The sequence below is a fragment of the Periplaneta americana genome, chromosome 6 (assembly GCF_040183065.1).
Source record: "Periplaneta americana isolate PAMFEO1 chromosome 6, P.americana_PAMFEO1_priV1, whole genome shotgun sequence".
In the NCBI taxonomy this organism is placed as follows: Eukaryota; Metazoa; Arthropoda; class Insecta; order Blattodea; family Blattidae; genus Periplaneta; species Periplaneta americana.
Window position 1 is genome coordinate 97,730,088 of NC_091122.1, and position 22,495 is coordinate 97,752,582.

At 34.1% G+C, this 22,495-nt stretch overlaps 1 protein-coding gene across 6 annotated transcripts in view; it reads right to left on the reverse strand.

Annotated features, from left to right (window-relative positions):
• Positions 1-22,495, reverse strand: part of LOC138701528 (putative uncharacterized protein DDB_G0282133) — a 210,261-nt gene that overhangs the window by 127,824 nt on the left and 59,942 nt on the right. For 4 of the 6 annotated variants that reach the window (XM_069828522.1, XM_069828521.1, XM_069828523.1 and 1 more), the window contains exons 6-8: positions 11,673-11,818; positions 3,107-3,284; positions 586-1,403 (exon numbers count right to left, since the gene is read on the reverse strand). The exons of the other annotated variants lie outside the window; for them this stretch is intronic. In XM_069828522.1, the coding sequence (XP_069684623.1) occupies positions 586-1,403; positions 3,107-3,284; positions 11,673-11,818 (1,142 nt within the window). The remainder of the gene's footprint in view (positions 1-585; positions 1,404-3,106; positions 3,285-11,672; positions 11,819-22,495) is intronic. 6 annotated transcript variants of the gene reach the window in all.

Below are 22,495 nucleotides of genomic sequence, written 5' to 3' on the forward strand. Positions count from 1 at the left end.
GTTCTCATACAAGTCAATAACACAAAGAACTGAGTCAGTTTAGCTTCTGAATGTCTGCCATGTATTCTGTCGATTTTTCATATCTGTTTAATTTCAATGCGTTATATGTATTAGCTGATTTCTGTATATAGTGTTGACTAAACCTATTATTAAAAATAATATCCACTTGAATTAGATATATTTATTCTTCTTTCTTGCCTGATTGTTTAGTTTATTATGAGCTCTAACAACATAACATCCTACTATTCATGAATTCATGATTCCAATATATTTTGTGTATATTATTGTCAAGTATATTAGTTATACTGTCATTACAACTAACCATAGTCACAAAGGCGAAAACAACTCTCAAAATGAGATTTCTTGACGTCAGAACTAATAAACAATATTATATCAACATCAATATAATCATTTCTTTGATATTTTTCGTAGTTGGATATGTATTAGAAAAGTTAATAAATAACTGAAACATTATATCACAGTATTAAAAAAAACAGCTATTTGGAAACATACATAAATTAACAACTATTCCTTTTTACAGATGAAATATCTCTCTCCCCTTGCACACAGACATGCAGTACTTACATCTGTCTGCTGATATGTGAGGTTTGTTTGGACAGATACCGGGATGGAGGTTCACATAGCTCATCAGACTGTAATTTGGACTTCCTTCTGCTGTATGTTTTCACAATCCAACTCCCTGTTTCACTGCTGCCATGCTCTTGCACAGGCTTGGATATGCTTACTGGTTGGTGAAATTGGCTATCATCACTATATATGCACAAGTCAGAATCACTCTGTTCTGGAACAATGCTGAACAACTGACTGCTAGTGTCTGCTGACTCTGTGGTCCAGCTATCACCATCTGTCATATCATCTAACACTTCTGACTTTACCACCTGAATACTCACATCTGGCTGTTCCTCAGACACGGAAGTTCCGTCATCTGCAACATCCTCTACCTGTTCTATTACGACCTCGTAAGATTCCCTTATTTCCTGCCTGGTACCTGGCACGGTCTGTTGAATTCTTTCTTTGGTAACAGACTGCGCTGGCAGTTGCTGTGTGGATGGGCACTCCTCCACATCTTTCTCAACCTTGATGCCATCCACACATACAAACTGGAAATGATTATCCTCATTGTCACTGGAGTTGGAAGGGTCCAATGTGATAAAAAACGAGTCTTGCAAACGAGAACTGTTTCCCTGCGTTTGTGTTTCAGGCTCAAACACTTCAACAGGAGACAGACTTCTTTCTGTCCCATAAGAACTACTAGGAAAAGACTCTGAGGCTTCGTTGGTGTGGGATATATGGATATGTTTCTCGAGTTTCTCAGCTGTTTCGACACATCCTTTACAATATGGACATGTGAAAGGACATGAAAAATCTCCATTGCTGCCACCCTGAAACGGTAAATAAATGCATTACGAGAAACAATAGTGTGAGAGAAATTAAAACATTCAAATGAATATTGTTTAGAACATCTGATTATTTCTGTTAGCAACGATTGAAGATCTCCCCAGAATAAGGATGTAACCAACAAACTATAATTTTTCAGGACAAAGGAAAATCATTTCAGGGGCATATTTCATTATATATTCGAATCCCAATAATTCGCAACTAGGGGTCCACTTGACTGGACAAACGTTTTTTTCTTTGCATGTGCTTCTCAGACAATGTTGTTGTTGTTGTTGTTGTTGTAGTCTAATGCCTTGCATTTGGCAATGAAGCCATTAGCAGTCGTGCTTTCCAATACTTTTGAACTTCTCAGACAATGTTTATTAAGCACATCTTTCTGTTTATACTCCAGACCATATTCACAATGTTAGCACATCAGAACTGAACTGAACCTGACACAATGAAGCCTTTTTGTTTAAATTCATTCGCTCTATTTACTAACGAAACCCCAAGTTTCGGCACTTTTCTTTGTTATAACACTTGAACACACCAGACACACACTGCTACCATCAGTGGTAAAAACACAAAGATAAATTTTTGTCTGCATCTCCACATAAAGCCAGGAGCAGTAAATTTGCACATGTTACTAATACACAGAGAGAGTGTCAGACTGGTCAGTAGCATGTGTTACAGGATGATTTGGTGTAGTTTCAATTTCACGGTAAATGAAATTCACTTCATATTTTATTATTTATTTCATTTGTCCTGTTAATTAATTCTGAAATGGATTTATTAAAAAAATAAACACATATAAAGCAAAATTGGGTTATTTTGTAAAGTGAGGTAAAATGTGCTTAGCTTAAAAATTCGCGTTATTTCGCGACGACCATGCACAATAATGTATTAAACAGATTTCTGATGAGAGGAATAGAAACCGTTTTGGTTTTACAGTGGATTACGAAAAACAAACACCTTTACCCATAATATTTTGACTTTCTGTACAATTAGCATATTATGTTTCCTGTTTCAGCAGTATTTTCTAGCCCACTTTATAATAAATAATAACTGACATATCTATGACTTACAGAATTACATCCACAGATTACATGCCAAACATTATCTTCTTTGAGTTGGGGGTTCCATCACTGAGTCTCAACCTCTATATGTGTTTTTCAAGAGTACAGTGTCTCATCAATAATTGCTTTTGAAGGCCAAGTGCTGTTTAGTGACAGCCTTACAAGGTTTTCAATCATTATTTTATTATGTAAAAAAAAACCACCATTAGAGTAATTACAATTGTATTCGATTTCTATAATTTCAAATGTACAGGTAAGAACAGTTTTAGCAATTACTGCACCTTCTTTTATTATGTAACAAAGCCACATTAGAGTAATTACAATTGTATTCGATTTCTTTAAGTTAAATAAGGTCCAGGTTTCAAATGTACGGGTGAGAACAGTTTTAACAATTACCTATAATTAATAGGTGTTATACACATAGAGAGTCTGAACACTACTGGCTCAAACTTACACATGAATGATCATCTCATACATTTTGCTTTCTAATTGGAAACTTTCCTGAAAATGCAACTGTTTTTTACCACTTAATATGGTGTATGCTTCATAGATATGTTATTGAAAAAAAAATGATACAAAGTATGGGATGTAATTAGGAGATCAATGCAGTTATTATTTGCAGAAATACTTACACCATTACATATGCCATAATGTTTGATCATCTCGTCTACTGTAAGAGCCAAGTAACTGCAGTTTTGGAAAAGACACTTTACATAGCCTTTTGACTCAATAGCAATATTCCAGGATACTTTGTGAACCTTGCAGAAGCTCCGTCTCTTGGGGAGAAGTTTCAATTTTGGTTTAAGTTCCCTGTAAAAAGATTAACATTTTTACATATTAAATTAAAACTAACAGACATCATTTTCTCATCCTACGAAGCACAGAAGGAAAGAATTTTAAGGTTGCAAAAAAGAAATAAAATAAAATCGATTTCGAGACCTTTATAGAATACACATTACCAATATCCTTCAATCAGAAAGTGGTTTTTCACATTCTCTGTATAGCAATATTTAATAACTGTTACAATAAATTTTTTGTGCAATATCTTTGTATCAATTCATCTGGGAATGATGCAGATTAAATAAAATCATTTTTATTACATACTAATACTCTTTATTTGAAATGAATAGCATAAACTAATAATTTACTCGAAATTCCTTGTAACCAATTTATCTACTGATTCTTAATCTTATAACAGATAAAGTGAAAAATGAAACAGTATAGTTCTATGCTTAAAAATGTTTCTGAGAAATGCAATATTATGCATCTGAAAAACAAGCAACCATTAGAAAAGTACTAATTGGAAATACTAGTCAACTCTGAAGTCTACTTGCTTTGGGTAGGCTTTGCAGACCAGGATCAGTATCTCTTACAGAGGAATATTTGTAACAATTTCAGAGATCTTTAACATTCTATCTTTATAAAGAAATTGTGCATTATAACACTGTTTCACAATTTCCTCTCCTGATTGGAAAAAAGAAAATATAGGTAAAAATTAGTTTCTGTAGTATGCCTATTGCTGCTTATTTGCTAAATAATAATAATAATAATAATAATAATAATAATAATAATAATAATAATAACAACAACAACAACAACAATAATTATCATCATCATGTGTTAGACCCTAGTGGATCTGTTACGGCCTCATTCCAGCATTTTCGTGGTCTTCTCGAATTCCTCCTTCCTCTTGGTACATAGGCAAGAATTTGTCTAGGCCATCTTGTGCAATCCATTCTTTCAACATGTTTCTTTCACTGAAGTTTATATTGTTGAACAAAATGAACTGTAGGATCTATTTTTAGTTCTTTTAGTACGTTTTTATGTTTATGGTGTTTGAGCAATGAGTATCCCGCTGTCTGTCTCATAAACCTCATTTCAGCTGCTGTTAGCTTTTTCTCATCACCTTTTCTGATTGTCCATGCCTCACTGCCATAACTCAGAACTGGTCGAGTTTGTGTTTTATAGACTTTTAGCCTCGTATGTTTTTGAACTTGAGAGGGTTTGAAGACGGTGTTCATTACTCTAGTGATTTTTATAAATTCAGATATTTTGCTTGCCATATCTTCATCAGTAATGTAAGATAAATTATAGCCTAAATAGTTAAATGAATTGACATGTTCAATTAGTTTATTATTTATCATAATTATACTTGGAATTGGATCTTGTTCCAAAAATGCCACGATTTCTGTTTTCTCCGTTGAGATTTCCATATTGAAATATGAAGCAATTATTTGAAGATTATAAATGGCTTTTTGTATATCATCTTCTGTTTTAGCGATGAGAACCTGATCGTCGGCAAACAGTAATGTATCGAGAAGCGTATTTCGATTAATCTAATTCCAGCATGATGACTCTGCCTCCAAATGTATAAAATATGGTTCATATATATGATAAATATAAGAGGGGGGAAAGACTGCACCCAGGTCTCAAACAGATTGCTTTGTGCATAAACTCAAGGAGTTTAAACCAAGTGATTCTCAACTGTTTAAGAAAGAAGAACATGAGTTATTGTTATTGTCAACCTACCTGAATATAACATACTCTTTTGTGAGGATTCTTCTGTGACAGATAATAGTGACAGACATTTAGACAGAAATCAAAGACATAAATATAAATAATCATAGTTGCAAGCTAGAGTGATTGTGAGGCAAAGAAATACATTATTGGTATCTGATTGAAAAGACGCGCATGGTCAAGCATTGTGATTAGTCACCTTGACAGCTCAGTTTGCAAGGTACTGGGTCACGATGACAGTGCAGATCTGGGTTCGAATCCAGGTGATGACAGTCATATTTCTGGTGGACAAAGCCAAGGTACCCAAGGTTTTTTTTTTGGGGTGGGGGTTCTTATGTTTCCCTCCATTATCCCACCATCATTCTCCATTTCGATATTCATTATTATCATTACAATAAGATTAATGAAGAGGGGGTTGACATGAAGTAGTATCGTGACTAGCATACAGAAGGTTATCAGTTGAGGTGGTGTAGTATGCTTTTGGTAGAGGGAGAAGTGGAATGACACACTAGTGCAGTGGTTAGCAAAGATTACGTCACATAATGTGCAGACTGCAATACACAGCGGAGGGAAGGTTAATGTTGAATAAACAAGTCATGGCTAAAGGGAGGGAGATCATGTCTTACCCCTCTGCTCTGCTTGTGTATTAAGGAGTTGACTCGCGAGTCATGAAATGCTGACCACTGCTCTAGTGGGACTTCATCACAATCTTAAGTACATATGGCTGAACTGATAGATGACGCCACATATCCGATAATAATATCTACAAAAGTACAAAGTACCAGTAGTGAGATAGAAAAGACAGTATGGTCATTCTCCATTCAGAAAACACTTCTCGCAACATTAATTAACATTAATCTGTTTATTAACATTAATTTGCATACTAAGGGATACTGATATATAGTTAAGCTTGGGCCTTCGTTATAAATAAAAGGAGTAGCTATTATCACGGAAAAAGAGTATTTTATTTGACAAATTATTATTCCATGTTTGATAATAAAAAGTTTAGATGATTTTATGTTGTGATTTTTTAAAGTAATTATATCCAAGTGGATATGGTGGACCACTGTGGCTAAGTGGATAGCATGTGTGCTCCCAAATCAAGTGGACCAAGGTTCAATTCCTGGTGTGGACAATGGAAATCATTTATCTTTCCTTCATGGGACTGGTGTTCGTCCTTTGTCTTGTGATATTCTGTAATGTCTCTACAGTGATCCTGCATCATGCTGATTCCATGACCAGGGAGACCCATATTTGTGAAATGTCTAGTATGTCCCTATCCACAGTAGTATGTAAGTCGATCTAAAAGGGGAAATTAAATACAGTACGAAAGAAATAAGAATATAGTAGATATATTTGAGGGACTGTTGTCCTTCACAAACCAGCATTAAAAATTGAATTATGGAATTTAAGAGAGAAAGAACAGAGATCAAAATATATCAAAGATGAACACTATGTTGGAAAATCTGTTTCTGTGATCACTCTATAAAATATCAATGTCACACATGATATGATTTTGGGGGATCAACAAATTGGGTTTAAACACAATTTCCTATGAATTTATGTTTCATACCATACATCACGATCTGAATATGAAAAAACTATTTGCTAAATGGATACCTGAATGATCAGAAGTGACTCAGAGAACAATTTCTAAGTTGTTTTGTCATTGTTTTGAAGATAATTAAGAGATGCTTAATCTCTGACAGTGATTGATGCTTGATGGAGCTACTTAAGGTAAGATGGATGCAGATTCTATTACATAGGCGGAGTTGGCCAAACACTTTTTTTTTCTATTAACGTTAGAAAATATTGAATTCAAAAGATTTTTCTTGTTTTTGTTTATTCTGTACTTAAATTGACGAATTATTGTCTTCAGACCATGTGTCTGGACTATAATATTTATTTTAAATTTCTGAATGTATAAGAATTTTTATACCTCATCTGAGGAATGGAAGCACTATAATGTTTTTTTTTTTGTAACACTTGTACTGATGTGTTAGAATTCTGCGGGTGTTCAAGCAGCCACTTGAAGAAATATGAATACCATACTGCACAACAATGCAGAAAAAAGAAAAGTGATCGCAGTTAAACTTAAAGACGAGATTAAATAAAATAATTAGAATGCACATTTCATATGATATCTTGCTCTTTTAAATAAACAGATAAAGTAAATGTAAAATTGGTCCACTGCTGTGGAGTAATGGTTGACACGTCTAGCCATGAAATGAGCAGTTTGGACAAGTTACTTGGTTGGGGTTTTTCTTGAACCAACTGAAGCAGAATTGCTGGGTAATTTTCGATGTTGGACCTCTGACTCATTTCGCCATCATTAATTCACATCATCCATACAACAGCCCAGGTTAAGTTCACGGTGTGGCGTGCTATGCTTGTACAAGAGCGCAGCCGTTCAGCTACCCAATCATTCACAGAATAGGAGTGGTAAGCACAATAAGCCACGAGGCTGGGGTGCAAGCCTTCGAGCAAACAAAATTCGTGCTGAAGTTATTCCAAAATTAAAAGAATCAATGGAAAAATCGCCATTTGGTTTCCAAATTAATCATTTTTGTTCATTCTTTCTCCTCGATTTCTTTAATATATTTACTTTTGTTCTGTGACATTACAAATAAAGCTGTTACAAAATATTATAACTGTTCTGTTCAACTAGAGGATAAACACGAACATATTTTTTTTATCTTTTTAGTGCTGCTTATACTTGATATTTATATTCTTATACATACTAGGTTCAAAAAGTTCCCAGAATTTGCTAGTATCATAGAAACAACGTACCTTAAACACTATTCTACAGCATTCCCTTCTCAAAATAGTTGCCTTCCGCAACAACACACTTTTGCCAATGCGTGTAGAGTTCCTGGAAGCAGGCCTGGAAGCCATTTTGTGAAACCCGTCTTAGTGCTCTCGTCACGTTTGCGATAACCTCTTCAGCACTGAATCTCCGTCCTTTCAGATGACTTTTCAGACAGGGAAACAGAAAGTAATCAGGTGGTGAGAGATCAGGAGAGTATGGTGGATGATCCAAAGCAGTTATGTTGTGCCTGGCAAGAAAATTCTTTACAATAATTGCGCGATGAGCAGGTGCATTGTCATGCATAAGGAACCAGTTGTTTTCTACCCACTTTTCTGGACGTTTCCTTCTCACTGCATCCTGGAGGCGACGGAGGATTTCTACGTACAATTCTTTCGTTACAGTACGACCTTCTGGAATGAACTCATGGTGGATGAGACCCTGAGAGTCGAAGAAAACTTCCAACATAACTTTGCCTTTGGAAGTGTCCCTAGGAAATTTTTGCTTCCGAGGAGATGTTTTCGATTTCCACTCAGATGACTGTCGTTCAGGGACTGGGTCGTACAAGTAGCACCAAGTTTCATCACCAGCAATAATTTTGTTTAAGAAATCACCATCTTCATCAGCCATACTGATCATGTCCCCAGCAAGAGTCATTCTTGTTTCTTTCTGTTCTGCCGACAACATTTTCGGAACTAACTTCTGAGACACATAATGCATGTTGAGATGCTTCTGAAGAACATTGTGTACACTTCCAACTGATATTCCGACCTCTGCTGCTATCTCTTTTATGGTTTTACGTCGGTCATCCCTCACAACATTACACACATGCTGAGCAATTGCTTCATTTGTTGCAGTTGTTGGTCGGCCGCTGCGTACATCATCTTTGATGCTATCGCGGCCACCAGAAAAGCATTTATGCCAGGCATACACTTGAGTTTTTTTCATTGCTGCTTCACCATATGCTTCTTCCAACAATCTTCATGTCTCTGCAGGAGTTTTGTGTAACAAAACACAGAACTTGATGTTTGTACGTTGCTCTGTGGACATAATTACAAAATGCGACGAACAAACAAAACACTATGATAAACAATTGCCTACAACTCAAAACCAACAATCGCCATTATCAACAAACTTTAAGGAAATGACATCATGAATATTACCAACAAAACAAATGTATAATATCCCTTGTTATATATTAATACGAAAAATGGTAGTAAAATTCCGGGAACTTTTTGAACCCAGTAGTAGAAAACACAATATGTTAAAATTTTATTTAATTGATTTATTAATTCATTATTTAAATATTTAGTTCTAATTTTTTATTCAATCTGATAGCCTGTACATCTTCCTGGTTCAATAATCAGGAGATAGGGCATCAGGCAGTTTAATAATTTCCATAGTGATCGAAGAGTTTTCAGTCAATGATACCCTTCAAATAACCAACAGTCGGCAATGATGCTTCATTGAGTTTTTGCTTTCTGTGGGAGTCTGGACATGTGGCAGGCAACATGCTGCCTACAGTAGAGAGCGGCCAACCGACTGCATGTGTAAATGATTCTCAGTCGGTCATATGTATTGAAATGCAGAGCTCTAGTGATTATAATAAACAGACAAAAATTTATTTTGAGATACAGTAAAAGTTGTTCATGTTAAGTTAAAAACTTCTCAATACCACGTCATATTGGTCAAAATTAACAATGCTATAATTTATTTAAATCAAACAACAAGAAACAATATTGAACAATTATGCATACTGGATATACAGCTGAACAATGCACCTATATACTGCAAAATGATCAGCTGGATGATTATGTCATATGCAGTGGTAAGTTTACTCCCTTTACATCACCCTTCTTTTCAAACTAGCAATCTCGCTAACACTCAACTGTAAGTATATAGTAACTAATTGCTCTGAAGATATAATTTTTTCTTCGATACAGATTCTACCATTTCATTTTTCAGTTTATTCTATATAATACAAAACATCACGAAGAAAATATGTTTCGATTTTTGGTAAATTATGCTGTGTGTTGATATAGATGCAATTACTGAAAATTACCATAACATTTCCAAAAAAACTGTCTTCCATATCCGTCCAACAATTTAGGAGAAATCATTGTACACAGACACACAAATGTGCTCAAACCATATTTTTGGAATGCATTCTGTGAAAATGTCGAAACTGATTTTGAACTCCTGAATATGCATTGCAGAATCTATTTAGAAATAAAATAATATACAATGCGTTCGTAGCTCGGCCAGACCATTCTGTGGTGAGCTTGAACTGGGTGAAGATTTGCACGCCTGCCGCCAGAGTAGCGCTGTAGCTACCGCTGACGCGCCAGTCAGTCGAGTTGGATCTGTCGTGAGGGAAAGACGTCTGTGCGCGTGTTGTGAGTAAAATTGTGTTGTCTCGTGGTGATAAAGTGTCTATTAATAATGGTTGAGTACACTTTAGAACGACGTATTTTTCTCTATGATGCATATGTGAAATACTCTTTTGCAAGAGGGTGTCGAAGAGAATTTGAACATCGGTTTGCAGGTGTTCGAATTCCTAGCAGGTCAACTATTCGTGACCTTGTCAATAAAATCAGAGGTACAGGACCTTTTTTTTAACAAGAAACGTGTTCAACAATGCCATGTACTGACAGAAGAGAAGCTTAATGAAGTAGGGACCCAGTTAGAGCACTCACCCCGCAAATCACTGTGACGTTTAGCACAAAAGGTTAACATTTCCAAGACGTCAGCTTTTGTGGCAATGAAACTTCTAAAACTTAAGCTGTACAGGGTAACTGTAGTTCATGCTTTACAACCACAAGATCCTGTAAGTAGGGTTAATTACTGCAATTGGCTTTTGCAGTCCATTCATAATGGCGACGTGGACCCACTTTTAACGTTCTTCACTGATGAAGCGTGGTTTCATCTTCACGGTCACGTTTCTACTCAGAACAAAAGATACTGGGCTACCGAAAATCCCCATATTATTCATTAAGTTCCTCACCATGCTGCAAAGGTTGGGGTTTGGTGTGCAGTGAGTGCGAGTAGAATTATCGGTCCCATATTTTTCGACACAACAGTTGATTCACACATTTATGTAACTTTAAATTTAAATATTTTTTTTCTGCAACTAACAAGAAATGAATGATTGAGTGGCTCGTTTCAGCAGGATTCAGCTACAGCGTATTCTATGCATAAATTGCGAAGTGTGTTTGGTGACAGAATAATTAGTCGAGGATTTTGGCCACCTCGTTCCCCTGACTTATCTCCATGCAATTTTTATTTATGGGGAATGTTAAAAATAAAGTGTACGCATCAAATCCGCACACGTTACAAGAATTGAAAGACAACATCACGAGTGAAATACAGGCAATCAGTCAACATGAACTTTTGCGAGTGAACCAGAATTGTTTTCGGAGATATAGGGAATGAGTTTGAGTTGAAGGTCATCACTTTCAACATCTGTTGTGATGCAGGTAAGTCTAATGTTGGTAGAGTAGTTAGTGTGCCATACCCATGACTTGCCGGTAACTCTGGTGGCAGGCATGCCAATCTTCACCTAGTCTGCGGCTGAGCTACGAACGCACTATAGTATATGTTCCTCATTGGAGAAAGTGCGAAAATCTATGCTAACATGCTGTGACATTTTATACATTTGTTGAATAATTATTCTTACAAACAAATTTAGAATTGACATTCTTTTTTAGTATATTATGTGTTTAAATAGAAGCTATTGTTTAAAAATAAACGATAGTGGACAGTGAAAAGACTGAACCTGAGATAATATCTGCACACAAAATTATTTCTGCTCAACATAAGACTTTTTTTTTTTGTACTTATACTGTAGTTTTCTTATATCACACGTTATAACTCACCAATCACCCTTCACAGTGACATTCTGCAGCGTCTTCACGTGAAAGCCATCTCCAGGATGAGACTTCACCATGTGAGCTTTCAAATCTTTTTCTGTTCCCAAACGATACATGCATACTGGACATGCATGCATTGAAATGGACGATTTCTGTAAAATAAAACACTTGTGTGAAAAGTAAACTAAGACGTGCATAAACTCTAATTAGCATATGTCATATATTAAAAAAGCAGACCACTCCAAAAGTTGTGAGTAGATATCAAACTTCAGTTATGCTAAATCTTGCTGCACTCTTTAGTAATGAATTATTAATTGCACAGTTTAATTTGTTTCTATTGTAATTATATGGTATAATGATCCACTAACAGAATTACCATTTACAGTGTATCATCATAACTTTTACAATTTTGCTCAATTACAGACTGTCCAGACAATTCTTACTTGATTCTTTTGACTTTATAGAAAATGATGCTAAGGTAATAATGAAGCAATGCTGAAATGATAATGCCTGCTTTTTTACTAGCTTGTATAGTGTAACATCCAAATATTCAAGTTACATAATCTTAACCCTTTGCGGTCTGATTTAAATACCGCAGTCAGTCTGCGTGAGAAATGTGTTGGATGCTGCCCGCCGTGGGACTGCAACGTAGATATTGCAGTGGTGGATGTCATTCGATATGGGACACAGATTTAAATATCACAGTCACTTTGCGCGAGAAATGTGTCGGATGCTGCTCACCATGGGACTGCAACGCGGATATTGCAGTGGCGGATGTCACCCAACTCAAAAGGGTTAAAGTCCTCTAAGTTATAGAATTTTATTGTTTATTGCTTCTCAGTTTTTTTACTATATTTTCTGATTTTCTTTATCACAAACCTCTATGGTAACACAAGACATCCTGAAGACATTTATAGTCTCAATCCAGATGTTGGTTCACAGACACATCTGCAAAGCAAGGAATTTGACAGGGCAAGTAACAGCAGGTAATTTTATCTGAGGTGCGGTTCTTTTGTGTCGTCAAATCCCAAACTCTGGGACCAATGGCAAGCACAGGAACCACTACACCTCTGAGGACTGAGAATGATTAAGGAGCAGTGGTTTACTTTTATTGCTGCAGTGGAAATAAAGGACTTTTTTTGCATTACAGAAAAATGGTTAGATAGCAGTGGAAAATTGGCAGTGGCGCAAGAATAGGGAAGGGAAGGGGGAGTAAAAAGTATAGTTTTTACCCTCCTAAATATTAGAGAGGTATATAGTCAGGGCTTGAAAAAAAAAACTCATCTGCCCGTTTGTGATGAGTGGAAAAAAAATTTTGATCTTTGCATGTGTGGATAGCTTTTATCCTTCCTTGTGACCAAAATTTCAGGTATATAATTTATTATTTATTTTAACGAGATGAAAGAACTTCAAAGTCAGTTTATTATAACAAAACTCAAACTACTGCGATGATCAACGAAACGAATGTTCTTTTTGTCTGCCATTCAAAACATCACAACAATGAATTCACAATAAGTTTCAATATTGTCGAAGTTAGGCACTCAACATGTTGTTCTGTGTTCATCAATTATTTACTTGTTTAGTATTAATTTAATTAGCTTTTTTTCACAGTCCAAGATTTTGGTTTTTTATTTATGTATCAAAGTATTATTAATATTAAGCTATTACTAGGAAGAGATCCATCACCAATTCTGAGATTTTTTTTTTTCATAAGATGACGACAAATGGAAGATAACGGTAAGAACATAAATATGTACTCTTCATTTTCTTTTTTCCAGAGTTGAGCATGTTACAACTGATTGCTGATTACAAGATTACAGTCACAATTACTAAAGCTATTATCAGAAGTATGGAAAAGGTAAAAACAAGAGATTTAACATAATGTTTCAAATCATAGTTTTTTTTTCTAATTGTTTACAATCAACTTCATGAAAACTAACATTAAAAAAAATATTCATTTCAAATCAACTTCATAATATGTAGTTGACTCAACATAATTAAAATTTGCTCTAATTATCAGCGTCTGTGCAAAGTTTTAATCTGTTAACCTATTGCCTTTTGTCTTTTGATTTTATTTATCATTGTGGCGAATAAAAATAATTTGAAGGTAGTTGACAGCATAGCATGGCATAGAATTATAATAAGACTTGTGATTAAAATTGCACACGACAGAATTCATATTCCACCTTCCTAACAAATTAAGGTGTTGCGCCACTGGAAATTGAATATCTCGAGAAAATCTAACATCTTCGTCCAATGTAAATTCCACTTGCAGTCACCAGAACTTGAACTTGGATCTCCAATATGGAAAGTCAATGTTTTATCATTCGATCAATAGTGCACATAGAATAGCTTTCTATAAAGATGCTAAGTCCATTACAAATCTCATAGCTTGTCAGAGATTAAAACCCAGTTCCATTTATCAAAAGTTGTCATTAGCTCACAGTGAACTAGCACTCTTGACCAGTCAGTATCATAGTAGTAATTCAAAATAATAGCCTTATTAGAGCATTTTTTCCTTGGCATAATGCCTGTGCAATGTGATGCACACCACATTTTAAATGGATGTATTAAGACTTTATCTGAAATATACTCACAAGTATTGGAGTAATCACAGTAAGTTAAAATAATTATTTTGAGCCAGTTTTAAGGAAGAGTTATGTCTAAATTAACTTAACACTAATTCTGAGTCCCATAATACACACCACCTTCATGACTATTAACACAAGAACAGCCTTTTCTCCTTTTCACTTACCAGCAAACATTTCTTGAAATTTATCTTCTGGCAACAATGTATTCTTCGTAAGTAACCTCGATGTTGAATAACAAAGTCTCGGGGGAAAAAAAAAACTTACAGATAGTAAGAATTTACATAATAAAAGTTGGTCGATACAGGATGCTTGTTTCCTTCTTCCCCATTGTTAGCGTAACGTCAACATTCAGGGTTTTTAAAATATTCATGTTTTTACTAATTCAAAAACAAAACAGCTGCTTTTACATAGCCAAATACAGTTTATTAAAAATATTGCATTTAACATAAACGTTGAGTCTCATTTTCCTTCTTAATAAGTAGCAGCCTTCCTTCAATGTTGTAATCAAAATATCTAAATATATTTGCAATATTTTATATGACGAATTCTTTCAACTCATGAATTGCTAAAAAAAAATCCTTCCCTTTAAATAATTTCACAACCACATAACTAGAAATCAATATCTGGCGATCTTGCATAAGAGAACTGTCTAATAATAAGATAAGCGAAACTAAAAAGTGTTTGTCAAAATTTGCTATGCAGATTTGAAGATTATTTCCAATGTCCTTATCGTGTAATAATGACATCACTTAATCATGAAGTATGCCATATTTAGACAATATTGCCCGACAATAATGTATGTAACTATTTGTTACTTCATCTTCAATTTTTTATTTTTTTAAAGGAGTAGAAAATAGATGGCTAACAAGTGATAACTCGTTTCTACAAAAATATGTAACTAGTCAGCGATGTATGCAATGTAGAGGGGAAAGGAACTGACCACCCTACACCTTTATCTCCTGGACGAGTTGTCTCATGAGTGATGCCTTATTGGTGTCACTTGTGGTGTCCAGACAGTTGATTAAACAACAACATTATTATTATTATTATTATTATTATTATTATTATTATTATTATTATTATTATTATGTTCACAAAATTGGATACCTAACCAATATTTTGTCCTCGAGTAGAAGGTCTTGCAAAGCAGGAACATATATTAAAAGTTTGTGTAGTTTGAGAAAAATTCATTTTTGAAACTTTTTTTTTTACTGCAAATTTACAGATATGAGGTATCACTTCTTAGCCATCGATATTATGAAGAAGGGAGATGAGAGTGTACAAAGCCATATAGAATGGTAATAAAGGCACTGCCATTTTAATTTGAGGGTCATTCAGACGAGTATAATTTAATTAAGACAGAAAACCTTCCCTTCTACGTGAATAGAGATTAAGTTGTCATCTAAGAATCTGCCATACTGTTGTATTGTTCGTGTAGTGCAGATCCTGCAAATTTTTCTCTCTCCACCAAACAGCATAGTTGCAGCAGGAAATTAAATGGAGGATGAAGTACCAATACATGATAAGAATTTCTAAATTGAGAGTATGTCCATTGGAACTCATGGCATTTGAAGAGGAACAGACAGTTCACTGGTTGAAACTTCGCTGATGACAATGGCTTTTATGGATGATAAAAAAAAACTAAAATTTAGCATTGCTTTCATCAGAAAAGAATAAAACTAGAAGGCTAGCTATTGTAGATTTACAGCATGTAAAAGAGCCCTGTTCCTGAATGAGAGAGCTTCAGGCAAAATTTACCGGTCACTGTTCACATCAAATTTAAATTATGGATGTAGCACAATAGACCCATATGAGAGGCCTAAGTTTGTGTAGGTTCGTCATTTCTTTCAACTGTAATCCTCCCATCCCCATCCAATATCCATGCAGGCAAAGAGACAGCTCATACAGCACTTCGAAAAGGTGGGCAAGATATGCAAGTACGCTTTTCGCCTCCTGAGGAAATTCAGGAAATGAAACCCTGCAGTACTGTGAAGCTAGTCACCCACTGCAGTCTCCTGGATTAATTTATAGTTTATGGGGTGTTCAATGGTCCATTCATGCTTAAGTGCTTTTGAGATGTTTAGGCTTTTATCAAGAAAAAAGAATACATTGAGTAACAGAGGCAGAAATTTAAAAGACATATCAAGATCAGGACATCGTTGTACAATGGTGATGGCAGCAGAGAAAAAAGCGTATCCCCTTCCACTTTATAGGCACACATTACCAGACAGCTTTTATTGAAGAATAATAGTGATTAAAAATATCAGCAAATTGTTAAAACATTTCAATTTAGCAAAATTATTTTTTCGTCCATTTATAAGAAATTAAATAAAGTTTAGCTGAGCCCAAAGCACAACAAATAAATCACATTTTTTTGAATTCGCACTACATTCACTTTCTGAGACTAAATGCTGCTAGCAATTCACAGCAAAGAGGCAGTTTTATAAACAGAAAAATCTCTGATGAGCAATAATACTTTTGTGACGGGAATTCTTAAGCTTAATACTTAATTTTACTGAAAATTCACAGCCATTGTTCTCATTAACTAGGAATGAGGAAACCCCTAGTCCAGGATCACTTTACAACCCACATGATAACTTTTGTGGCCTAGTGGCAAGTAAAGGATATTACTAACCAAAATTGTAAATGTCAAACTAATTACAAAATTGAGTTTTTCTCGTCACTTTCTAATAATGTTAAGAGATTCTCCAGATATAAATTGTGATGGAAGCATCAGCACCTCGTATTAATACAGATACTAGTAAAAGACAAATTTTATCCACAGTATAAAACAGAATTTTGGTGAAATCCAGACACACGAATTTAATATATATTTTTTTAAATTAGAAGAATCCGATGGTATTTGTAATTTTGATTCATGTTTATATGCCTTAAAATCCCGCAAAAACTAAATTTTACAAACTTTTTCTTTAGGTCGAAAATCGAAACTAATGATAGAAAATGGTGTAGACACGCGTATTAAACACTTTCTGAAAGAATTAGCGTTGGGAAAATGTACATGCATCTATCTCATTGAAATATGGATTTAATAACATTTTCTCCTATAAATCTAATTTTAACCACTATTACGTAATTGGAAAGTATTAATTCCAAATCGATATAATTTGGTTTTTCTTTGTACTTTACACAGTTATGTACCAGGTGTCTGTTTAAAACGTCAAATGCCAAGTGACAGTTGCAATGTCACTGAATATCACCATAGCTGCCAGCATTTCCAAGGTCTTACACTCAGTACAAGCGATATTCGGTGCTGAGTAGTCATTAGGGTATGTAACAAAGTTTACATTTCCTGTTTCCAGGCAGTACAGTGGAGAGTTGTTTATTCACCTTACAATGTAATAAGGCATACTTTAGGTTTTCTATAAAACAATAAATATTTATGATTCGTATTTATTAACAGATCAGCCAGGTAAGATCAAAGAACAATTTCCTATAGACCTATCCCTAAGTATTACAACAACCCACACCTTATTGTTATGAAATTTCAAAAGATGGAAAGTGTCACAGATAAAAAGTAAAAAAAAGGGTTGACGGTGCTCATCTATGATAACATTGCTTCATACTTATAAAATTTTCCTCACAAATCCATAAGGTTTAGCAGAACAAAATGCAATTTCACGCTCATCAATGCACACAGCTACAAAATTATACATGAAACCTTACAAAATTGCTATAACACAAACTATAATTGGACAATCCTAAATGTAGGGCCACATATTGTGATTGGATTCTGAATCATAGTTCATAAGAAAACTTAGATCTACCATTTATTCTGTTCTCAGCTGTGGCATGGTTTCATCTCCATGGTTATGTCAACTCCAAAAATAACACTTAAGTCTTACTACTCCTTTGAAAAACTTGATTTTCTTCATGATGAGAAAAGGAATATGATGTCACGAGTGGTGAGAGAATCATAGGCCTATATTTTTTTCCAGAAATCAATGAATTCTAATAAATATGTGGATAAATTTAAGGCATTTTTGCTTAGAAATTTAAATGAGAGCGCAATTTTGCTATTTTTCAACAACCTTCTGCCAGAGCTCACACAATCAATGTGTTCTTACAAACATCAATTGTTTGATGGCAGATTTATCAGTTCTGTAATAATGTGTGGCCTCCTTAACTCTCTTTTCTCACTTCCTGTGACTTTCATATATGGGATGTATTAAAAGATGGAGAAACCAGGATGAACCCACATACTTACAATTAAAATCTAATAACTGTCATGAAATTGTCTCTATTTTTTGAAGTGAGCTACAGCAAGTGAGGGATAGCTTTTTTTTTTTTTTGGACAGATGTCGAAAACCTTTGGAACAGGAAAGCTGGCAGTTTCAACATCAGTAAGTGAGTAAATGATTGAATGCTTTATACCGCACAATGTGGTAGGGAAACAATATATGTTTAATTGCATGTTATCACCGAGTGATTGCACATGCAAATTGTCCTAGTTTGTTGACTAATAGTACACATGCTACCTCGTGTTCAATGTTGTGAACAGTCACCCAATAAATACATTGTTCAGCGAGATTTTCAATAGAGTTCACCTAATGTATAATTTGCCTTTGCCCTATTGCAGACCATTGGTAAGTTTCCCCACCCCTGCATTACACAATGTAAACAGTCATGAATGTTGATAGGGACTCATCTTCGTATTCCAAAACACAGCAAGGAGGACAAGTGCATCAACAGCTACTAACAGATTATGAGAAACAACTTATTGGTCATTTCACAAAACCAAATGAAGCACATTAATCTATGAGGTTGCAATTATCACTCAATGTGAAAAATATCGAACAAGAGTTTAATTAAATTTTTTTTTATCAGTGGAATGGAGAGATTGTATTACTGAATGTGACTGCAAATATATATTTTCTGGGTATAGTTAACGGACTGGGGAAAAATACAGATTAAAATACAAAGACACTGATAATCTATCAATAGAGATGAAATCCAGCATGTATCTAGAAATCTTTTCAAAAGATGTAAAATGAGCATTAGAGAGGATGGTTAACAGTTCCTGCACTTATTACAAAATAAATCAACAAATTACATCTGTAATGTAATGTTTTATTACCTAAAGCTGATGTGTTGAATCATTGCTAAGTGGGCTGTTATTTGGCCCTGTCACTTTTTCAATGACACCATACTGAGTGAAACCTATTCCAGGCATACATCCATTAACTTCACATAAAAGCAAATAGCTGTTCTGCTACAGAGATGACGAAGAGTTGTTGTTTAGTCAACTTTCTACAGATAGGTCTGAACCTCACAAGTGATACCAATAAGGCACCACTTATGAGGCAAATAGGCCAGAAGATAATGGGGTAGGATGGCAGAGTAGAGAGTAAAATTGACAAGCAATAAATTACGAAATCTAAGTGCAGTCAATAACATATGCTTGTCATAGACAATGTTACTTTCGATTTTAAAATTGAATACATTTTCACTTGTAGAGAATCACTTCAGTTATAAAATATGTTTTTCTGTGTTCTGTAGTTCCACTTTAAGTAAGCTTCTCAAACATAAAGCATAGATACCAGTAATCTTTTCCTTTTAAATAATAAAACTATTATTTAAATACGACATGGAAATCCAAATCAATCTCATCTTATTAAATGTGTAATACTATACATCACATAAGAACATTTTACCCATTTTTAAGAAGTAGAATATAAATTACATAAAACAAAAGGAGATACACCTTCAGAATAGGAACTGGTAACTATGTATCTAAAGTGAAAACTAACTTCATATTCATATGAGTAAACATTACTTATAAAATGTCAATCTAAATTTCAAAAATCATTATAGCAATACGAAACTTAAGAAAAATAACCATTGTGTTAACTAAACAGAACAAAACTTGTAAAATTTCTATTTCTATCAGTCACAAATGTGGGTTTAAAATGTAAAATTGTTTTAAGCTTTTTTAAATTGCATAAAAGTTGTGTTTTTTCACACTGAAAGAAGAATGCTCGTTATTTTATATTACAGAATATAGAAGAATGACCAGTCTTTTAGGAGTAGTATGTTTATTCTTTCTGTATAAAACGACAATATGCATGTGAATATCATAATATTGATGAATATTCAAAGATGCATCAAAGATCAATCGCATGGTGACAACACTATGCATTATATGTCTCTATACCCAAAAATACGCAGACAGGCTATAAAGCCTAGTAAAAAGTAACATACTTCTCAAAACTGAATACAAATCCGCAAGTACCATACTTGGAATCTGACTCACATTTGTACAAACTTCTTTGTTCACAATAACTTCAAGAACAATCTGTACAAGTGATGATACAACTTTATGACTCAATCTGTATAAATCGAATTTCAACTTCAGCTAAAATCAGTCAACAATTTCTGAATGTGACAGGAGGATTGGAGAAGGAAAACTTGAACCTTGCCTACATTACAAAATATGTTCAAACTTTTTCTAAACATACAAACCATTTTATTTAAACTAAAAGGTAAACTCGACTAGGCAAGCCAGAATCATAAAATGCGTCAAACTTATGAGAATAAAGCATCTCATTTCACATCAGTTAGATCTCGTTAAAATCAGTAAAACCAGTTAAATAAACATATTCATAATATTATTATAATTTTTTCATATTACTGGAGTTAATTCTTGTAATCTATGGAATAAAATATTGGATAAATGCTATTTAGGGATTGCAGTTTTAGAAAAAACCAATTTTTAAGATTATGCATAAAATTAAAAATTCAATCAAACTGAAGTATTTCTAGGTTATGTTTTAATATTATTTCATTTTCTAATATAAGATGGGAGCCAGCTGTTGTTGCACTTTGTCATTCACAAAAAGATTATTTACATCACTTTCTCAGAATCATACTAACTCAATCTATTCACTAAATGAATTGGGGATTGCAGAAACAGCACATGTCAATACGCCACATATATTGACATGTACTGTTTCTGCAATCCCTGATTCAAATAAATAACATGCAAATGTAATCAATAATTGTTTGATCACCAAGCAAAGCATAAGACTACTGAAACGTTTAATCCTTCTTATACCTAATACTCTCTTCCAAGATAAAATATTTAAAGAAAACATAAATTTAAAGTTTACAAATGTACAAAAAGATCAGATATTGTATCCTTACAGCTGATCCTTCTGCACATCTATCAAGCATATATAATATGAGCAGCAATACAGAGGTCCAAATTCTACCCCATTACCAATATATTTCAGACAAGAAAGACTGAAGGTAAAAAAATAAGCTCCAGCAATTATAATGTGTTTTTACTGCATTAGGCCTATAGGTGTTTAGCCAGTGTTGCAACATAAATGACATGCGCAAATAGCATGAACACTGCCAGCAGAAATTTACAACACAATGGGAAATAATCAGAGGTTTGAATTAATTCCATAGCTTATTCTATTAGCTTACCTATGTTGTTTACAGTTAAAATTAAAATAGGGCAATACCGGTATTCAATGTTAAATAAGTCGCAATAAAAAGCCTTTTCATTAACAGAATCCCTGAAGTTAGAAAGTTTTGATGGAACTGCACAACACTTTCACTTACCTAATTTACTATGCATTTCATTCACTTAAGATCATAGTACATAAAAAAATGGTGGACCTTTGCGCATGTAAATCAATGTTTTTATGCTGTATGAAGAAGCAGTATTAAGTTACTGGGTTTTTTCACAATGTCACAGATGTAGAAACATCCAAAATTTTGGACCTATATAACAGTTTCATCATCAGGGAAGAGCAGTCTATCTGTTGGACCTGTTACCAAGAATAGTTCCCCAAGACTGGTAACAGATCCAACAGGCAGAATTCCATTCCCTGATGTAGTTGAAATTTTGAATGTTTCGATATCAATAACACAGTGTAAAAATCCAAAAATCTAGTATTGCTTTGAACACCATAAAAGTCTCAAATTATACTGGACAGTTTTTACTGTTTACTCTTCTATGAATTCAATGTTATATAATAATATTAACATTTTAAAGTTTAATTACAAGAGTTCGAAACATGTTTGGTAGAATTCAAAGTAAATCTTAGTAATGCTAAAAATATCATACCAATCAGTTGTAGAATATGTTTCAGGCATACATTTGTTAGTAGTAATCTCAGTTTCTGTTATACTTACATTATAAATAATAAAAAAAAAATTGCACTTGATAATTGAAAACGCTTGAATTTCAGAATAACTGACATCAAATTT